Genomic DNA, 22,820 nt, shown 5'->3' on the forward strand with positions numbered 1-22,820 from the left:
TTGATAACGAAATGTGTTTAAGCGATACGAGAAACAGCCGATAAGGGAAACGATTACTCGCACACATCGGGGTATGATGCCTATTACGCGACTATTAGGTGCGTGATAACACAACACGTATTATTGATACAATTCTTCATTGCACGTTCATGCTATCTGAACGGATGTCCACTAATACGCATATCTCTGACCATCGATTAAACTTTTTTTAGATAATCAGATGCGCGCTATAATTAATCCCGATGACTTACAACGTTAAGAAATAGATTATTATATTTGAGTAACTAAAAAATTTTCTGTTTGGATTTAATTTTACTTCGTATACTTTATAGTCAGTAAACGAAACCACAAATAAATATGACAAACGCAAATAATAACAATGTTTCAAAATTATTATAACCAAATAGTTTGTGAAAACAAAAAAAGGAAGTTAGTCACGCATTACAATCTTCGATTTCTACTTAAATTTTTAGAAAATATTTCAACCAAGAAGGAAGATCGACAAGAAAGAAATATATTTAATGAGATTCTCCGATAATTTCCTTTGACATAATTTTATCAGTATTTATTTTATTTTCTTAATATTATCGGAGAAGACGTCAAGATAAATTCAACGACAACAAACTAGAAAATAAAATCCCACAGGATACGTTGTATCGCAAATTATGTTATAAAGTATGCTCTCAGAGAAGACGAAATGTCCCCCGACGACGTAGGCACCTTCTTCCAATCGAACAATTTTGCGAGTCAGCCTCAGTAGGTGGCCATCCGACTGGAGTCACGGTTAAATTAATGACTCGATAATATCGATTACAATACCGTCTTGGTATCCGGTCACACGAATCAAGAATCCCGAAGAAGACGGCGCGGAACCGTTTATCCGCTCGCACCCTCGCCACATCTTCACGCCTATGTGTCTCTCTTTCCGACTTGCACGGTCACGTGGCGAACCTCTGTGCGTCTTTGTCTCGCGACGAACCCTCGCGCGCGATTTCCGATTGGTCGAGGGGGAAACTTGCCGTCTAGGGTGGCATCGCTATTTTCGTTGCATTCGACGGAGATGCCTCGCTCTATCTCGCTTTCTGCCGAAGGATCTCTGGGTGTAACTCGGACACGCCCGACCCGTGGTGGGCGTAGTCAAACCAGCTGCAGCGATTCTGTCTAGTGGGGGAAGCTTTTTCGGTGGACACGCGGTCACTCGCGATGTCACTTTGCGACGCGACGCTGAGCCGCCCGCTCGTGTCGTCGGCTTCGTGTAAAGATCGTGATATTCGTATAATCGCGCGATTGATTGGTTGCGAGGGCGGTTATTGATCGCCGAGTGCGGATGGCTGATTCATGAATCGGTTACCGATCGCTTGAATGATTTCCGCGTGACACTTGATGGCTTTTGAAACTGTGCAAAACATCGCTGAGACTTATGCAAGTACACCACCAACGACAGATCATTTTTAATCGATTGAAAAAAATCATAATCACCGCGTTAGATGAAGACTTTGTTTTAGATTAATTTGCATCAATGTTGATTTTGAGAATTATCCTGATGCACTTTTGAAGATCAATCGCCATTGATCTTTCAGACATTTCGATCTACAATTCATTTAAATTAGTGCCGATAGCAAGAAGCATTATATCGAATAAATCAAGTGGACATCAAAACGCTTAAATTCGATTAAATTTCAAGAAGTGTCGACATTGCAAAGACATAATCGTATCAGGAAGTATGTGTTAGAGATTTATAGTGGCCGCATGACATGGCAGCTATGCATTACAACGCGCAGATGGTCTCAGAGGATTTGCATCAGCATCCGCGACACCTTTACAATCTTCAACAAAGACTTCAAGATTCTGGATCGTCGCCCAGATCGGAGGACGCCAGATCTCCGCTGGACAGCCGAGTGAGATCACTCGAGGAAGTGCGTTTCGTGGGTGCTAGATCGCCTGACGTGGAAGATAGAGTAATCAGATATCACGAAGACGCTGGTAGCAAACGTTTTACGAAAGATCACGCGGGTCCCGGTTTCTTTCAAGACTCGGAAAACTCCACCAGGAAATGTTTCAGTGATGAATTACCGACAACTCGTTGTCGCGAACCGGAAACCTCACCCGGAAGAACGTCCTCGCCGCAAAACTACATCCTCAGCTCGTCCAATCAGCACAACAATTCCATCGGCAAGACGTCTTTCTGCATCGACGCTCTTCTGGGTCGCGCCACAAAGCAGACCGAAATAGATCAGTCGTCGGCTGATCGACAGAAGTCGTTCTCCAGAAGTCACGGTATTCAACCCGACGGTATAAATCTTAGCAATATTCAGGAGCGAGAATCTCCCGGCGCTATAAGATGTCCTGGAGATCAGAGAACCACCCTGGGAAATCCTTTGAACCCTTTCATTCAGCATCATGAATCCGATTCGCCCAGTCTGGAGGTCCGAGAGAGACACTCCTCCGCCAATCGCGAGGCTGTTCTTGGCCTCCATTCCAACGAATCCGGCGTGTCCGTCCAAAGGAGTCAGTTCAGGCCCGAAACGGGGACCAGCGGTTACCGAAACGATCGGCTGGAGAACGTAGAAGACGACACGTCCGTAGACGTTGACCCGACGCGAACCGGAAGCGCCAGTCCTGGGAGCAACGCGAGCCGCAGTCCCGCTTCCAGTCCCCCGATATCGCCGGGTTCCGAAGATCCGTCCAGCAACGGTGTCCTGAGCCATCAGAGTCTGGCATCCGGGCCTTACGGCATGGGCGCAGCGGTGGTCAGACAAAATCAGAGTCTCCTACTTCATCCCGCGGGATCGCTCATCCATCCTGGAGGACTGTACTATCATCCAGCCGGCGGCAGCGCTTTCCACTCGATACACAAGGAGGGTCAACCGGTTGGTCATCCCCAATCCGGAGGGCCTCATCCTCAACAGCATCATATCCATCCACTCCAGCTCGAGTGGTTCGCCCGGACCGGCATGTTGTATCCCAGACTGCCCGCAGATTTGGCCGGTGAGTGGATTTTGACATGATCAATTTCTGATTAATTACGACGGTTGTTTCGTATATCTTGATATTGACTGCGCGTTGATACTGATGAATCGTTGCAACTCTTGATAGCTATCGTTTAAATGTATTGGACGGAAAAATGCATTTCGTAGAAGTAACACAAGGATTTTGTTTGATTTTATTGCCATTTTATAAAAATCTCGTCATATCTGAGAGCATACCGATAGCATTAATCTGTCACGAATATATCTAAAAATATCAAGATAATATCAACAAATTTTGAGGATAATCTTCATTGTAATACAAATTAATTTTGTTAAGTATAACGCAATAAAATTTTAAAGATAATTTGGATTGTAATAAGAATTAATATCGTCTTAATTATATCTTTTAACTGTAAAGGATCTTTTAATGATACGATAATGTTTTTTAGTACCAATAAAATATAGTTGGTCTTAAAGAACATGAAAAAATATATTAAGTCTAAATGGATCATAAATCTAACATAACATAAACATAATGCTATGAATTGCATCATTACCTAATAAAAGCATGAATCATGTTCGCCGAACTTATCAATCAAAGACAAAATACTGATGTGTGTAATTAATTGAATAATATCATTAAGATTCCCGTGCCGAAGAACGATACAAGCAATTAATGATGCGATATATGATAAAGATTACAATAATTATCATCGCTATAAAAAGCGATGTTAAATTCTGCTATTTTATGATAAGATATCATTTGTAGGAGCCTTGAGTGGAATAGTGTACAAGACGGGATAACGATATAGAAGAATAACAATAAAGTAATGTTTTAGATAATATTTTAAAAAATGGTTTAAAATGGTTAAAAATAGTTATTATTGCAGTAAAGACTTTTAGACTTTTCTACTTACGTAAAGAATATCATGATAAAATAACTGGACTTTGTATAAAGTATTCCTGCAAACTTTTTTGCGTTTGATATTAAATATTATTCTTCTAACGACTGATATATTACATATTACTTATTAAAAAAACGCAAAAAAATGTATTTTTTTTTCAAAAATGGAAATTTCCAATTCGGATTTGAAATTCTTGTTGCAATCACGAATAAGTTCGTAAGCACTAAAGGTCGAAACATTGTAAAAGGCAATTAAACCTTCACGGTAAAGCTATTAATCTTATTTCAAAAATGATAAATTAATGATTTGATAATAATTTGCAAAGAAATTGAACATAGCCGATAACAGTTGTTAAAATCGATAACGATTGTCATGAAACGTTCTTCCCTAAGCTGGCAGCCGATCCCTGAAAAAAATATCGATTACAATCTTATCGCCGGTCGCGGATCCGCAACAAATAGCGAGTCAGATAACACGAGAATAAGCGCAAAGGGGTCCACCTTAATGGATATTTAAAATCGATTTTTCTAGCACAAATTTCTTCACAAAAATTTGAAACGATTGTTCAGTCTTTTAATTCGTTGAATTAAATCGCGCGAAAAAGATAACACGGAATCTTATTTTCTTCAGCGAATTATAATAGATATCCTGCATTTATAATAGATTATCCTGCATAAAAATTTAATTTGCGGCTTGATAATTTGTGAAATATCAAACGTTGATTAATAGACAGCTTGCAATCAAGCTTTTTAAAAAAATTGAAATTCGTCGAAGAATCTGCAGGATGAAAGGAAATGCATAGTGCATAAAATCAAAATCTCTTGCGTGAGTGAGTGAATCGTTGGATGATATCGTTGATCGACGGTAACTCATGCGTGGGAGGTCGTGTTATGTTAGCTCTCGACGGCTATTACCAGCTATTAACTCGAAAGTGAGAGGCAACGTCGAAAGACAGATTGCCGCTGCCATGAGCAGATAGTACATGTTTACGTGTCTAATGTACCGCTCCACCAGACCATATTGGCCGACTACTCAAATTTTACGATCTCGATAACGACGGTGCGACGTTCGCATGCTCGTGATTCCGAGCATTCTCCAAATGGTACAACAGACTTTTAACGCAAAATATGTCACAAAGATATCGCAAAATAAAATATTAATTGTCTCAAATTAGTTATTTATTCATATTTAATTTCGTACGAATAATATTGTCAAAACAGTATTTACTTTTTATCAAACAGATGATTTCATAGAGTTTGATCCTTCCGTGAAATCTCTCTTTAAATAAAGATTCCCGATCGTCCGTATCAATCTTCATAAATAATATTTCAATAAAATAATTTTACTATTTTTTTTTTTAAATTAAACTTTCGCGATTTACTCTGAATGCGTCTCTGCGTTTGACTCTCCTTTGCCTTTATTCGCAAACCTTATTCACAAGGAAGAAGAACTGCATCGCTGCCAACTAATTCGCAAACCTTGCTACGAATCACAGAAACTGTCTCAAAAATTCAAAGAGGGAAAAGACGAAGGCGGAGGGAAAGAAAGGGATACTATAAGTAGCGGCAGAGAAACCTGAAAGGCCGAAGGCAAAGAATTTGGGAGGGCACGGGTGCAACAAGGGACCTGGTTACCACGGTAAATTTCACGCTCGGAAAAAAGAGCCGTAGCCGCGTTGTCAGGCCAATCAGTCGAGGGCTTTTATCGAACAAATTGGTCAGTGAACGTATGGCGATGGCGGCGGCGGATATCCCGGCACGTAGGAGGGAGGAAGGGAAGCAGAAATGAGTGGCGCGGAGGGGCGTCGGGGACGCCGCGGACACAAGTGGCGAACGGTGGCGGGTGCGCGGGGAATTTCCTGTCAGATGATCCTGATTGGTAGTTGCCGAGCAATCCAGCGTCGACCAAAAAAGGTGAAAAAATCGAGCGGTGGCGTAAAACAAGCGCAAAAAAAGAAAAACGGGAAAAAAAGAGGGAGAGAAAGAGATAGAGCGCACATGTGTGCGCGCGCGCGCGCGCGCGCGCGCGTGGCACGAAATAAAACGCGCGTCGAATACATCGACCACCCCCCTCTGCCCCTGCACCCCGCATGCTGGATGGAAGCTATCGTCGGTGGGGTACACGGCTCGACTTGTTAAAAATTGCCGGCGGCCGCGCAAGCCAGCCCCGCGCGACGTTTTGTAAATAACGCGTGGGTGAGGGGGCGGCGGGGGAACGGGCGACGCGGGCAGCAAGGGGAATGCGAGCTTTTATTTGCGGAATATTTGTCGCGCGTTATGCCCGCGCGCGGCGACGCAACGACAACACCATGTTTCATCTATCCCGAGCCGCGCGTAACGGCGTATCGAAATTTAACTAGCGTGCCATAAACGGGATGTGTGCACGTGTCTCGGGGCCCGCGTATTGCGCGATGTACCCTGTGCCCGAGTGGGCACCACCGCCCACCGCGTCCCAAACCCCGCGTCACCGACGGCCGCTAGATAGTTATCCATATCGCGTTACGAACGGATGGCCCGCACCGCAGCCGCTCTAATTAGCGCAGTTCTGCGGCCATCGATTGCCGTCGCCGAATGAAATGGCTATCGGAACGATGAAGTATATATATTATTGTTACCGTTACGATTGTAGATTACTGAAATTATACCGAATACGCGCGGTGTGCAAATAGCGTGCAAAATATTATGAGAACTAATTGTGTAAATTCCGATTATGTTACATCGTAATCGTAAACTTGCAAGAATTGAAATAATAGAAGAAATAATTTCAAGAAATTTTAATGTTACATTGCCGCGCAAAGAACTAGTTCAAAATTAAATAATTATCTAGGAACGAAAAAGATTTGATAAAAATTATTAGAAAGAGAAATGCCTTAAGAAAAAGTAAATACAATCTATCTCTTATCGATTATCTATCTTTACATTCTAGAATTTGACACCAAACTTCATGTTTATATTAATGCTTATATAATTAAGATATAAATTATCTTTAAGAAATTTTAATAATAACAATTTACTTGGGTTTAATCTAATTTTTCTATTTTTCATAAACATTTCGTAATTCGTTATATTGACAGGAAATATCTAAGAATACGATAATGAATTTGTGTATCATCGTTTTAAAGAATCAAATAAAATTAACGATAACTTTCAAATTGTATGAAAAAGCATTAAGGATAAATCAGCATTATGCAACATACAAGATGTTCGTAAAGATAGCATATCTGCGTGTGCTGTTATACATTGATGCATCTACGTATTTATTTGTTTTAGAAGTTCTGCACTTTTTAGTTGACATATGCGAGTGTCAATCAACAACAGTTGACATTAGTCGATAGTTAGCTTTTGGATTAGCGTGTAAAATGTCATCGATTTTCCAACAGCGCCAGTCATATGAACGCTTCGACGATGATTAATCGTTCGCGCGAGTGAAGTGCAATTGTAATAATTACTGTCCCCGCCGAATTCCCCCCGAACGCCTGGAAGGAATAAATTATTCATCGCGAATTTATAGCTTTTTACATGATATGCGCGCGCTGAGAAAATCCTTAAGCGTTTTAACGATATTAATTGCAGGTATCGATATCAATGGCAAATACATAAATAATCATGGAGGGCGCGATAAATCTCACGTTTGATAAAACTGGTGGAACGTGACTTTTATTTTGAACCCTGCTTTACATATTTTACGTCAATGATTTAATGACGGCGAATGTTTAATTTGCCGATTATGGAAATTGCAAAATTTTCGCGCTGACGTTTTATTTTATGCGTCTGAGCGCTTCTTATTTAGCAATGTCGCTTATTGCATTATATTGCATTATAATTTTTAATGAAGGCAGCTCACAGGATTTAATATAAATATTAAATAAATATAAATATGCGTGCGAAATAATTTTTAATTCAATTGTTTAATTTTTGAAATTTACTGTGCAAAAATGTCGACAAAATATTGGTATATATGAACATGGAATTTGCTATGTATTTTCCAACTTTTCGCAAAATCTCTCTCCCATCTAAATGTAAATCAAGTTACGAATTCCTCTCTAATGGTCGATGGTCTGTGAAGATATTTTTTCAAGTTAATGGGCAAGCTCTTAGCAGAGGGCGCAAACGAAATTAAGGGCGGTATTATTTGCTGAAGGGTGTCGAAGAAAAAACAGCATTGCCATTTCTTTTTAGTGCGGGATCTCGTAAAGTGAAATTAAATATCTTGAAAACGAACGCCATAATTTGGCAAACGCCGTTTCTATGGTGCGTTACATTAATTGTATGCATGCGCTTTTGTATTTACACAATAATTCATATATATTCACAAAAAATCAAACATTTCAATAAAATAATCAAAAAAAGAAGGAAACTTCTATTTCCATAAATTTTTTAATTAATAATACAAAACAAATAAAATGGTAATATGAAACTTTCGTAATTATTCTCGTGCGTAAATCTATTTTGGCATGAAAAAATTTTACATTGCATTACATATGTCATTCAAACTTGTAATAAAAATTTTCTTTAAAATAAAATATGTAGTAAGTCTATTAATATTTCGGTAATTTCTTAAAAATAAATACTGATTACTGTTTCATCAAACTGTCTTGTTATCGAAGCTAAATATTTAGAAAGGTATATTGCATTAAATAAACGCCACCGAATTGACGACAGTTCGGTCGAAGAAAACACTCCCCTCGAGGAACCGCAATTAAGGAGGATTCGTTTCTTCACGAACAGTTCGATCGGCAATTTGGCTTAAATCGACTTGACGAACCGTAAAGGTAGCGGCGTGACGATACGGTTGGAATTTCGTTTTTTTTTTTTTTTTTTCTTTGTCTTTCCCTTTTTTTCGAGCTGGTCCCGCCGTCCATACGAACGGAGAGAAACAATGGCGAGGAGATGGCGGCGGAAACTCTACCAACAAAAGGGGGATGATACTCGGGAGACAGAGAGCGCGCGCGCGAGGGGTTGGCGGATGATTTAATTAGTTAATTGTGCGTCATTCATCCGTCTATTCATCCCCTTCGCAGCCTCCCACGTCCCGGAATACCGCCGCCGTCACCATACCGTTCCCATGGCAACTCCGCGGACTTATAGTCCGTTTAAACGACCAATTTCGCGTTTTCGCCGGAGACCCGCGAACAGAGCACTCGTGCATCTGCTGTGCACATTTTGCCTTTTTACGATATTATGAGCATATTACGTAACAATAATAACAAAAATAGTGTAATAATAGAACAATGGAACGTCACACACACATTATTGCAATAATATAATAAAAATAACAATAGAAGGCATTTAATGACCCGTAAAATAGCAAGAATAATTAGCAAACGTTAAAGCGGACTAATTAAATCGCGTGAAACATAGAAACTTCTATCGGCTCTTACCATATATATCGCACTATCACCCTATATTTTCTACTCTAACATATGGCGCGCCGATTGTGGGGGATTAATCCTATTTGTTCGAGATTTACAGCATTCCTATTAATTCGACCGCAGCGCTTATGGTGTTTCAGATAGCTAAGTTTGCGCGACTGATTGCACGCGATATTGCTGCGTTATCTACTTCCAGGGAGATTTAATCGAGTATTCATTTAAAATTACGCGATAAAAAATTTCAAAAGTAAAGAAAAGAAGGACACAAATTATCTCAAAAATATTATTACTGTTTAAAAATAGTCAAAATATACGCGATAAAGCTCATATTCTATAAATAATTATTATAGAATGTCGAAATCCCGAAATTTATATACGGCTTATGTATAAGAAAGATATAATTGCCGAAATAATCGAAAACTATTAATTATTCATGAATTTATATATTTTGATTCATTAGTTACTATTTTATAACATGCACAATAATTTATTGTATTAGTATTAAAAAAATCATTAATTAATCATTAGAAATTATTTTTCTAATAAATCTACATACAAAACAAAATAACTATTGCAGTGCTGGTGAAATAAAATGACTTGTATGTGCTAAAACAACGACGTTTAATTAAAAAAAAGTCTACATTTATTCGTGAAAATCAAATCACGACATTTAGATCAAGGTTCATTTTTTTCGTGCATGTCGGATTCAATGGTAACAGTTTCAGTCCTGATCAACGTACGTGAACGATTCCAAAAGCGACAAGTCTACGTCGGGCGAATCAGCGTCGTTAGCGAGCGGCTTCTCGTTCGACCTCGGGTCGCAACGACGACCTGATGTCGATGTTGTTTCCGGATCGGAGTTCGAAATTAAAGCTCAGCGAGTGGCAGAGAGCATGTATAGTCCGGAGGCGGGAGAGAATTGGTAAACCGATGCACTTGCTCGCTCGCAACCGCGCGCACGCATCGAGAGTGTATACACACGGCTATATATACCGGAAGCCGGTGGCGGCGGCGGCGGCGGCGGCGGCGGCGGCGGCGGCGGCGGCGGCGGCGGCGGCGGCGGCATCAGGTCCGCCTATAAGCGTATAGGTGGTAATGGCGTTTCTGAATTAGCTGCCAGCTAGTTTGGCCGTCCGCAAGCAAACAGATCTTGGTTACCCGATGTGTAACATCCCGCGCGCTCGCTCAAACGCGCCATCCCGTGTCTATATACGGTCTTGTCGGTAATACTATTCGCGTAGTGTGTGTCTGTGTCTATGTTGTGTGTGCACGTGCGTCGGATACCTGCCGGATACGTGACGCGTACGGTCCAGCTCCTTTCGGCCGCAAAACACCTTTGACTCTTTGTGAGCTGGACCGGGGAACCGAATTGATTTAATTTTCGACGTTACAGACCTGCGTTTTTCTGCTCCTTTCGAATGATAAAATGCTCCTTGATGGTGAAAAATTATTTATTAATAACTAGAAATTAATTGTTATTAATTAAAGACCGATTGGGAATTTATCAAAAAATTCGATAGAAAAATCGATTAAACAAAAAGTTACGCAACGTTATCAGAAGCAAAATCAGATATGTCTTATATCACTGTTGTACAATTTAGGTACGTGTTAAAATATCGTTTACCAACACTCATCGCAACATTTTAATTTGGAAACTGCAGCGAGCTTGCATATATTTCGAGAACGCGTGGTGAAGAAGATGGCGAATCGGACGATTCGTAGGAATGCGCGCGGCAAGAATAAGAAGTAACATCGCGGATGTTTATGGCGTGATTTGTGGCGAGCTCGCGAGCCCGAGTTCGGGATTAAATTCAGCCATTTCGGGTAAGGAAAATAGCCTGATAAAACTTGGCCAACTTTTCCGCTCTTTCCTTTCTCTCTTTCTCTTTCCTATCTATCGCCTCTCTCTCTCTCTCTCTCCTTCTCTCTTTCTTTCACGCTCCATCCTTGTCTGCCGACCATCCCCGACACGTCGGTGGTGGCTGTCGGACGGCGAGGGAATGGCGAGACGGCGGATAGCGACGTTACTCGCCTAGATTCGTTTAGCTCGGATCTGAGGGGCAGATAATTCGGGGGGCGGGACACGGTGAAGGGGCTCCGGGGACCGCGGGCGGGGCTTGCCGACGCCGCACACACGCGCGCACGACGCCCTGTACACGTACACGGATAAACACACAGAGCCGCGCTCTTCCACGCACGGACATGCTATAACGCAGACACGGAAGCAAAAGCTGAGAGAACGCACCACCGACGAAGTCGTTACCAACCCCTTCGCTCGCTTACCGTCCCTCCCATTCCCTCCCGCGCGCTATCCACCCTCGCTTTCCCCTTTCTCCGTCCCCCTCGAGACGGCGAGCGCGCACGGTGCAAGCCGGACCGAGCAACGGAGGGTACAGCGGCACGGTTAGAGGTATACACGCCGATTTAGGACGCTAATTCCAATTTGCAATTCGCTATTGGGTAATTGCTGCCCATTAGAGGGAGGCCATTTTCGGCTGCTACGTAGAACCACGTCACTGCGCGAGAGAGGAATGAGCGCGGATCGATGCATCTCTAACTATAAAAGACGAATCAATTCCTATTTCCTGTCGAAAATAGGAGTGCAAATTAAAATGGAATTTCTGACCGGATGACGAAAGAAACAAGCGAGTCACTATTAATTAAAATCAACTAATTAAAATGCTTAGAAATAATAATATGATAATTGTATAACGATAATGATTTTTATGCCTAAAATATATACCGCATGTAATAAAAAGTTATTTTACCACGGGGAATGCGTCGCGATGCTTTTCGTAATCGTAACACGGAGCATTCGGGTAGTTCGGTAACGCGCCACCATTCGGGCGATGCAAAAAGGACTAAAAACGAAGGTGAAGTTCCTGCGGGAGCTCGGATCGAGTAATCAGTTTTAATTAAGCGTACCTTTCGCCCGGGAGTTAACGAGGGTAGTTACTCGTTAGTCCGAGATACCGTGCGATTCGCCGACCCTAAAAAAAAGTCGCACGAAATCCGATCTCGGGTCGGCGAGAAAAAGAGTTATATTCGGATCATTAATTTCGTAAGTATTACATAACAGTTACTGCAAAGAAAAAGTAATTTACGCGCTATATTTAAAATTGTTATACTTCGAAAAATACTGCACTATGAAAAAAGTTATTAAATAACGAAAAATGAAAGAAACACAAAATCGTATAAACATTCCATTTTACCGATATTTATAATTAATTTATAAATATAATTGAAATTTTTTGGCGATGAGAACTAGAGAAAGCTAGAAAAAAATTTCGAAAATGCCGACTCATCTCGTTTCATTATCTGCAGCCGCGTCAACGAAGCAAAAATCGCTGCGATACCTACCGCATTGCCATCCCTCATTGCAACGGATATTCATACGACCGGTAGAATGTAATTTTTCGAGGGGGTAAAACTACAGGGGGGCAAAATGGCACGACGCGAAGGGTGAGTGGCCGCTTTAAGTACAGATAATAGGTGGTGTTTACCGCCGCGATGATCGGCGCGATTTAAGGGTGGCCCGGCATGAAGCGGCCGATGGGACCCCAAATAAATTAAATTATCATGATAAAGGTCCCTGCCCGCTCTTCCCCGCGGCACTCCCTCGATATAAGAGCGCGAATAGTGATTGTCCACTCGATAAAGTCGCCCTTCTCGTGTTTACCGACATCTGTCACAGTTTGCGCATTTCCCGATCCCGATCGACGCGCAGTGTACCAAATGATCAATTTAACGGGACACGGTGCATTCTCCACGTGTCAATAAAATTAGGCCAATTCAAGCGCAAATATGTCTTGAATAGCTGCAGAAATCAATTGCAACAATTAATTATAAATGCTTCAAAGTTTTACATAAAATTGACGAATCTTAATTTTGGAGCAAATTAATCGGAAGAAAAAGAAGTAATACGCTGCACGTGTTGAACATAATGCACAAACGTTCTTTATTCTTTTGCAGTGTGTTTCAACTTTTTTACAATTCTTATCACTATTGTGACAAAGTATCGATAACGATCACTGTGTCATTTTGCTTCTCGATTATTGTTATCAACTTCGCGATTGCACGATGCGCCAGAATGCGTTTATTTATTCGAGGGGATTGTTTGCAGTTAGTTAGCGCTTTAGTTAACGCGGCATCCCTACGATATGGGGTTACGTACCGTATGTCAGTTATAACCCCCTCGATCGCGGCGGTTGAATTTCTTCGGTGCGCCTGTAATTGCACCGGTAGCTCAATGAATAATTATTCTTAATTCGGCAATGAAGGGTACGATTATTTATGGCGCCTATTTGTCATTCTTCTCGTTTCTGAGACTTTTAAAGGATAATGAACGCGATTCTTAAATGTCCAAACTTGCTTGGTGTGTTTTCATCTTTAACAAATCAGAATTTGCACTGATTATTGAATTAACAACCTGTTTTCCCAAGAAGTTAGCAAAACTGTGATTAATTTTGCACATTTTGGGTGATTTGTTACTTAATACTCTGAATTTTGTTGAAATTTAATGTAAGAGAAGAGTAATGTGTTTGCAACAAATTTTAAATTCCTGATCCTGATCGATGGTCGAAAATTGCTTGGATTATTTTTATTGTTATTGCCGATATATTATCATTATCATCATCGCATAAAATTAATTATCAGGAATTAAAATAGGTAATATGAAAAATAGATGTCTGGACTCTTATCTTCAATCATCTTGACTTTTTAATCATATTGACTAAAAGTGATTGCAGATTAAAATTTAGCGATTGATTATAAAATTAATACAACTACGTGGCTGTAAAAAATTAAGTATGCAAAATTTTCTCTTAGAGACAAAGCACAATGGATAAAACGCCATGTAGCTTCACGTTAAAATTTTCCATAATGAATAATATCATATGTAGCGTGTCACGAGGATCTAATAGGCGCTGTGTGCGTAGATGGTATCCGAACGATAAAATTGAAAAAAGGACATAAAAATAAATCATGACGGGGCGAGCGAGGAGCGCAATGGTGCAAATAATAATTGTCACGAATCAGCGGGAAGGGAAATCATCGGTCAGGCCATATGTGCACAGCGGGGGGAGGCAGGTCGAACTTCACTTCGTTCAACGATAAATAACCCAATAAATGCTACAGTCTAAATACTAACAACTATCAAATGTAGTTCCTCGTCCCTCGTGCGCGGTGCTTGTTTTCAATCGTCAAAAGTGCTCCACGCATGGAAATATCATATGTTTTCAATCCATAACGATAAAAATTATCAAACGTATCGCTTTTATGTATCATAAATATGAAATAAGAATTAAATTTACGCGAGAAAAAATTTAATAAAATTACTAGAAATTTAATACAATTACTTAAATTATTTATGGGTGGATTTTGAAGCTAAAATTTTTAATTAATACAACCTCTTTTCTAATATAATTTTATATTATTATTAACATTTTGTTATTTCTTTTCTTAATATTTGTGTTGCGTGTGTTAAATTTAGGAGGAGATGTATGCACCGCGTTATGTAAGAGCGATAAGTATTACATCGAGATATCGGAACTGTCACTTATTTCTGTATCGGCCGTGAAATCGCGCCGCCCTAATATCAAAATACACAGATCTTGGAGGGAAAGCAAGAGCATGCGTACCTGCTCATACGCAGCTTAGTGAATCACACAGAGACCGGTAAGCCGAATGCGCTCCACTAAACGTCGCCATGTGTACAAACACTGACAGCCGGTCACACACTTGCTAGTTAAGTTACGAGGGTGCTTAAGCCAATGACGCAAGGCCTACCCCGCTGCTAATCGTGGAAACCCAATGGACATAATGCTCGGCAACAACAAAAACACGTGGCGTCGCGGTGACAAAAATAATGATGTTTCTCATACGCGTCGAAATTTTAAACTTTGGACTAATTCAAATCCTCCGTGAAGCATTGAAATTTTTATAAGTTTAAAATTGCATTTTAATAAGTGTTCTCTATAATTCAATGCTTTTTCAAATTTGTAAAGCTCATTTTCAACATCAAATCGCTTTCAAACTAAAACGACAGTCGCTGCGACTGCAATTATTTAAATGAATAAGAGAAAATAAAGCACAGTTGTGCTTTTAATATTGCTGAGTTACTCACCGATTCAGCAAGCCGCATTCTTCCAGAAGAATATAGTTACTTACCTGCAACAAAAAACATTGAATTTATTATTTGACCGTTAAATTTTATTAAATATATAATCTATTTTACATTATAAATATTTACAGTAACTTAACATTTTTATGATATAAGTAATTTAAAAAAAAATGATGTTATTGGTAAGAAAATAAATTATAACTGTGTAATAAAATAGATGATTTTGCATAAATAAATAATAAGCACGTTTAGAACATAGGTAAATTATTAACACGGATATATTGTATTATTATGTGACACAATAATACAATCGCGTCTTCATTATATTTTGAATGATTGCGATAGTGTTATGATTATATTTAATTATTTTGAGACAATTATCTCAGCAAACTCCATGATGCTCTACGCCTATGGTGCTATAAGTCGGTGATTCTCCCCCGACCAAGAGTCATTCACGGGGCTAATTGCAGGGGCGGCTTTCCGCCCTATCGTCTAACCCCAAATCATCCCCCGTAATCCATAGGGATTTACACTCGCGATAATTGCATTAGCATTCGATGATTTTTATTGGATCGTCCGGCTCGCAATAATGAATCATTTTCGCTCTCCGACCTGTTTGCCAGACTAAAATCACATTCAATTTGTAACTTTTATCGGATACAAACAAATTTAATAAAAAAAAATTTTTTTTAACTGAAAGCTTTCGTCGTACGAAAATCAATATAATACTCGTGATGAGATTGCAATTCATTCAGATAATTATATTTATAGATAATTATATACGTATCAAAAGTAAAAGTCTCGTACAATTTCGTATATCTTAATTATAGAATTTAATTGTAGAATTTAATTGTAGAATTTATCGATTATATAATTTTATCGCAAATATTGTTGACCGTCCAGTATAATTCAATCTATCATAATTGCACATTATTCAAATAGAACAATTTTTTGTAACAGGTTGCGCGGCACAACATGCGTTGCTGGGTAAAACCAGGAGGCCAAGGACCGCCTTCACATCGCAGCAACTTCTCGAATTGGAGAAGCAATTCCGACAAAATAAGTATCTCAGCAGACCGAAGAGGTTCGAAGTCGCGACGTCGCTGATGCTCACAGAAACGCAGGTAAATCGAGATAATGATGTTGAATCGCGCATTTACCTTTCTCGATATCCGAAATTCAATGACGACCCTGAGCCAGTGAATCATCTCTGATGCGATAAGTATCGCGATTAGCAATTTTTATTACTCACGTCCAAGTAGAGAGACGAAATGTAACGCGAATAGTGAATCATCTATAATTCAAGATCCACGATAAAGTATCATGCAATAAAACGGCTTATCGATGTCACTTCTAGTGTAAGAGAAATGGCAAGAAACACTTGGTGGAACGTAAAACGAATTTTATCTTAACTTTATTACACCATTTGCAACAATTATCAAAATCGCCGTGCAAAGCCACTAAAAGCTCTGCTTAAAAAAAGATTAAGAATTATTTTACACAACATCTACTTTTTCTCAAAACGATATCTTTGGACAATTACATCGCGTTGATACGAAAATCGTTCGTTAGAAATTGAAGAAATCACATCAATTATTTCTCGGCGCGAGCTGGCGTTGAGTTAGCGTCAGGAGTCGTCCGACGAGGAGTTAAGCGACATCGACCGGTAAATAGCGCGGAAATGGAAATTCGCGAGGTCACGCGAGCGCTTAGCTCGGGGGAAAAAAGAAGACCCTCGAAAGAGAGAAAATCCCTCCGAATAATCCGGTCCGCCCTTCCCTCCATCCGGCGCCGTGTGCACGCGAATCTCTCTCGCATAGTTCAACAACTTAAACATAACTCCGAAGCTTACGAGCTCTGACGGATCGCTCGGCAAACAGACGTGAAAGTCTGAGTTATGGCGGGCTCAGTCGCTGATTTGTTTCGATATTTTACCGATTCCGCCTCGCTCCTCGCCTCCACGTTCTCGGTCTCCGCGTTCCTCCTCCTTCCCGGTCCTGTTTCCCATTTCACGTCTGAGTTCCGGCGCTTGCAGAAACGCGATTACCGGCGATTTACCGTCCAAGCGCGAGCATCACGACGAAATCTGTCGCGACGCTTGACAAAAAATGCGTTTATTTGAAAAAAGGCGAAAGTTATATGGTATCCTGATAAATCTCTCTTTTTATCATAATTTTTGTTATTATCAAACCCAAGAAACTTTTTCAATAAATATCATATATTGTTAAAAGTTAACGAATAAAAGTATTATACGAAAGTTTAATGTAGAAATTCAGAAAATATGCAGGTTCGACAATTACTAGGTGCGCAATTAAGTTTCCGGGTTTTTTTTTATCAATGCAAAATGGAAAATTTCAAGAGAAATACAAAAAACGGTTTATTCAAAGTATCGTCCCTCGCTAGCTACACATTTTTGCCATCTCTCTGGCAATACATGAATACCGCGACGATAAAACGACGCGTCTTTGCATCGAAACCATTTATCCAATCAGTTTTGCACTTCTTCGAAATTGGCCAAGTGTAGCCCAGCTAAGCCATGTGCCATCGACCGGAACAAGTGATAATTGGAAGGGGCCAGGTCTGGTGAATACAGCGGGTGCGGTAGCAGATCCCATTTCAGCGTTTTCATGGTGTCCTGGACGATGGAAGTGCGATGGCACGGAACGTTGTCGTGCTGCAATATCACTCGTTCGTGTCTCGTGTCCCATTCTGGCCGTTTTTCGAGCAATGCATGGTTCAAATTTATCAGTTGTTGTTGTCTTGTGTTTGCGTATCATTTTCATCCAATAACGCTTGCAGATCGGCGTCCTCAAATGTTTTTGGTCTTCCGGAGCGCTCCTTGTCCTCAGTGTCGAAATCGCCATTTCTAAAGCGTTTAAACCAATCTTCACAAGTAGTTTTCGATTGTGCATGTTCGCCGTAGGCTTTCTCAAGCAAACGGCGTGCTTCAGCTGCATTTTCTTTCAAGTTGAAGCAGAAAAGCAAAGCTTCCCGCAAATGCTGTTTATTTGGCACAAAACTCGACATCTTTATTGTTAGAAAAAATATTTTTGCGTTGCAATATGTGTTGGTATTATGACTGGTTATTGTTGACAGATGTCCAAGTTAATAAAAAAACACAACTTTAGACATGTATATCGACTACATGTATCGTTAGCGCCATTCATGTGTGAAACCCGGAAACTTAGTTGCGCACCTAGTAAAAGGTCAAACATAAATTTTTTCGGTACATTCTGCATTCTATTTTCAGACAGTTGTTTTCTTTCGAATTCTTACCGAAGCAATTTGACATTTAGCTCGCAATCTCATTTTTTATAACAACGATTTCTTGATTACTGTATTAATTAAAATCTGATATAATAATTATAATTATCTGATATAATAATATTCTGATATAATTGTCGCGAAATTGTGATCCGTGAACATAATAATCATAATAACACGCGAGCTCTACGATGATAGCGGCGAGAAAAATATCTTCGGCAATTAACGCGACCGTGATCGAGATCGTATCGCGAGAGAACGCTCTGCGCGCCCCATAATTCATCGTCGTTTGGTTTTCTATGTACAAGGTGTCGATTAATTTCGGCTCGCGAGATAATTTACAGCGCGATCTATTTCTTTTCTCTCTCTCTCTCTCTCTCTCTTTATCGCTCACTTGCTCTTTATCGCTCGTCGGTTTATCGACAACAAATATTTATTTTCACACATCGCTTTTTTTCCCACCTTCGATCCATTTTTTTCGACCGACTCACTCGCGCCTACAATTCGCGCCTTCTCGTCCCCCCGCCTCCTATCCTCCCGCCGAATTCAACTCCCGCGCTTGTTTACCTCGCGCTCCGAATTATTTGTTAACGCGACACGAATGATTTACGTAAGTCCCCGTCGTTGCGTTTCGCCTATCAAATTATCCAACTGATCGAAAAGCGATGGTGCTTGTCGTATTCCGCAGTAAAACCCGAGTTTCGAAAGAAATGAATATTCTCATCAAGTTTGGTTTTCGAATGTTATACTATGTTACGTTACACTGCCTGATTGTTTTCTTTTTATTCATAGCTACATTATCGTGAATGAATTACATCAAAATTACATCGATTTAATTTATAAAGAGTAAACCATTGTGTATGTGTGTGTGTGTACTGATATAATCCTTCGTAGCTATTAGAATCTAGAAACTAATTTCTTTACACGTAAGATTTTTTCGGTAAGAATCGTGAGAATTCAGCGAAACGTCGTTTCCGAAGTCTCCCATTCATATTCGTACAAGAAAGCTGCGCTCCCACGCGAAGGGTAAAGATATAATACGGTCGGCGTGCCTGGAGGGGATTGGCCCGGGCGCATGATATGTTGTCCGAAAGATTTACATCGTTTTCTTACGATTGGGGAGGAAAAATCGAGTCCCTGTATCTGTCTACCTGATTTACGGCGTCTCGCGGGGTGGCTCACGCGACATTGCTCGCGCTTATGGAGCACGCATTCGGCAAATTAAATCGGGCGTGGACCGAGCGTGTTGAAATCGAAGTACTTAAGCTGATAAATCGTCAGTTCTGATAATTAGCACTTTCAACGCTAACATCAACTCCAAATCAAATTGGCAACTATTTGAGTTTATGAACATATTGGCGTAAACTTTATTTTACTGAGAAAGAATCGAAATATAACTTATATAAGTACGAAAAATTGAAAAATTTGAAAAGACTTTGAAAGACGTGCGTATTTTTAAAATTTTGATATTTATTGTATAAGATAATCAATTGATTAAGTGAGCCAAAAATAAATATGCTTGTAACAAAATACTTCGAGATACCTTAAAAACTTAAATTATCTTTATTGTGCTTTGAATAACATTAACCATGTTTTATTATATATTGCATGCGAATATATTTAAGTGGTTAGTTGCTCTATAAATCTTTCTCACGCACGTATTTCGTAATGATCTCAAACTAAATGCGCAAAATATACATTATACGCAGTGCCGAAATATATCAGCGCAGACATCGCGCGCGCGATAGTTCTTAGTTCCAAGAAACCGCTTATCACCGCGTGATGCCTTTAATCTTTTCATCTTCGTCGCAATCATTTCGATTTGCGCGCAATAAACAAACTCGATAAATTTGATCGGCATCGACACAAATAATTGCACGCTGCATTTTCATTGCAGGTAAAGATCTGGTTTCAAAATCGACGAATGAAATGGAAGCGTAGCAAAAAGGCGCAGCAGGAAGCCCGTACGAGTGTAAAAGTTGAGGAAACCGGAAGCGCAAGAAGCGCTGAGAGGGACAACGGAAGCGACGTCAGCGTGAACGCACCTGAGACACCGGAGGAAGTACCGGAAGTACGCTCCAGAAGTACGCTCCAGGAAAGTCAGAGATCCAGTACAGACCTTCAGGAACCTTTGTATCGACCTTACGTGGTCTAAAAGATTAACAAAGGCATGTTTAAACCTTGGAGGACCAACATTTTGCAAAGGATTACAAGACTTCCCGCTACGCGTCTTGTTACGTATAATAATTTCGTAAAACAGGTAGCTTAAAATGCAGGTAGATAGAAATATTTTTTGCTAATATCATTAGTTTATATTTTAAAAAATGAAGAAAGCGAAAAGAAATATATTTCTCTTGAAAAATCAAAAGAAAATATATTGTTGGCCCTCTAATGGTTAAAAAAGTGTAAAAAGTCATCAAACACTTATTGTTTCTTGGAAAATTAATTTGTTTAGAGAAATGCTTGTTTCAGAGTCACGTTCGAATTTGAAGATTCGATTATTAGAATTAAGTTCTACTTATTAATTCAACTGCGCGATTGTTCCTGTAGATATTTTCGAGTAGTAAAAAGCAAGAATATTCCGCTTTACTATTGATGGTAATATATTATAATTTTGATAGTCGACTGTGACAGCAAAAATTGCCAAATACTATCAGGGATTGACAAAGTGACAAAATTTCGAATTTTTCTGAGTAAAATAAAGCTCACGCTAATGCGTCGCGTTTTTATTGTCACAAACGAACATAGAGATTATTTTCGTGTGTGTCAGAATCACCGAAATTACATCGATATGGAGGAATTTCGAATCCTGCTTACTATCGACCCCGATTTTCTACCAAAAATAGCCGATCTTATGTATATATCTTATCTCTATAATTTATCATACCAAAATTTTAATGTAAATAATTATGAACGGTATTCACGATCACGATCATTAATGATTCTTAATCACGATTATTAGATACGTTATTGCTGATACTAGAAAAGCATCTTGCTCAAAAAAATGGATTGGCTGTATAATCAAATTATCTGTTTACTGTCTTTCGGCTAAGGCGGGTAATAAATAAGATTTGACACACAAGATAAGTGAAAAATTTCTATTCCACCGTGATCGTGTGCCCCAAATCATATGTACGTGATAGCAGAGAGGTCTGTTCCGAGATCTATGAAGCCTCGAGACGGATGACATTTAATCTAAATCCGTCGTGTATATAGACATTCTAGCAACTATTTATTCTGTGTTCGCTCGGCTTGTAAGATAGAGAGACACTTGGTAGATGCTGGAATTGCAACGTTGTTAATATAAACGGTGTGAAGGAACAACAGGATGGTAGAATCTACTCGTCCAAGTATAAGCGTTATTCGAGTATTGTTATGTGTGAGCGCACGAGCGAAAAGCATGTATTTATGTGGTATACGACGTGAGTGTAAATATTATTCGCATAGGTTCTAAGTTAGTGAATACAATGCAGATACACGGTATGATATATCGCGAGAAGTTCCTAAATAAATTATGAAATCGAACAAAAACACGCTGGCGTTCTTCTTTTTCCTCAAACATCATCTTTCCCTAATAGTCGTTTTAATTTCAATTGCAAATTTAATTAGATATTGTTTTATTTATTTTTATATATTTTGCTCATCAACAAGAGAAAGAGAGAAAGACATGTTCGAGTTAAAAATATTAATTTTTTGTAGTAGTTACGTATTTTACATAAAAATTATTTTTTCGTCGTTTTAGAAAAAATATTTTTTTTCATGATTGCAATATTCTGCAAAATTAAGTCTATGTCAATTCCATTCTTAAGTAGATTAGTATAACATAATTATCTAGAAATTTTATGTATACAGGTGTTCTCCAAATCAAAAGTATTATACATTTGACTTGGGCTATAATTAACTCAAGTAAATAATTATTTCAAAATGTTTAAGTCAGTTTCAATGTTAAGATAAGTTTGTAATTTTTAGAATTATTTCCGTAGTAAAAAAATGCTAAATAACTCCAAAAATCCGTTATATCCAAAATATCAGATTTTATTTTGCATTTTGCGCCATAAATGTCCAGATCTGCTGGTATTCAGCCGTGTATGCGAGGGAGCCCGGTTTCATGTTATTTGCATGATGGCCGCTGATTGGTATATGGCTTGTAAATGAGAGGCTTCATCCCCCGACGGATAACCACCCCCGGA

The 22,820-nt window shown here is 39.4% G+C and overlaps 1 protein-coding gene across 1 annotated transcript; it reads left to right on the top strand.

Moving 5' to 3' along the window:
- Window positions 1–1,543: 1,543 nt before the first annotated feature.
- exex (extra-extra) lies at window positions 1,544–22,161 on the top strand. The gene is made up of 3 exons (XM_012375490.2): window positions 1,544–2,988; window positions 16,327–16,490; window positions 20,528–22,161. The coding sequence occupies exons 1-3, from the start codon at window positions 1,755–1,757 to the stop codon at window positions 20,783–20,785; spliced, it is 1,656 nt and encodes a 551-aa protein (XP_012230913.1). The 5' UTR covers window positions 1,544–1,754; the 3' UTR covers window positions 20,786–22,161.
- The last annotated feature ends 659 nt before the right edge of the window (window positions 22,162–22,820 follow it).

This window comes from Linepithema humile, chromosome 1 (genome assembly GCF_040581485.1).
Source record: "Linepithema humile isolate Giens D197 chromosome 1, Lhum_UNIL_v1.0, whole genome shotgun sequence".
In the NCBI taxonomy this organism is placed as follows: Eukaryota; Metazoa; Arthropoda; class Insecta; order Hymenoptera; family Formicidae; genus Linepithema; species Linepithema humile.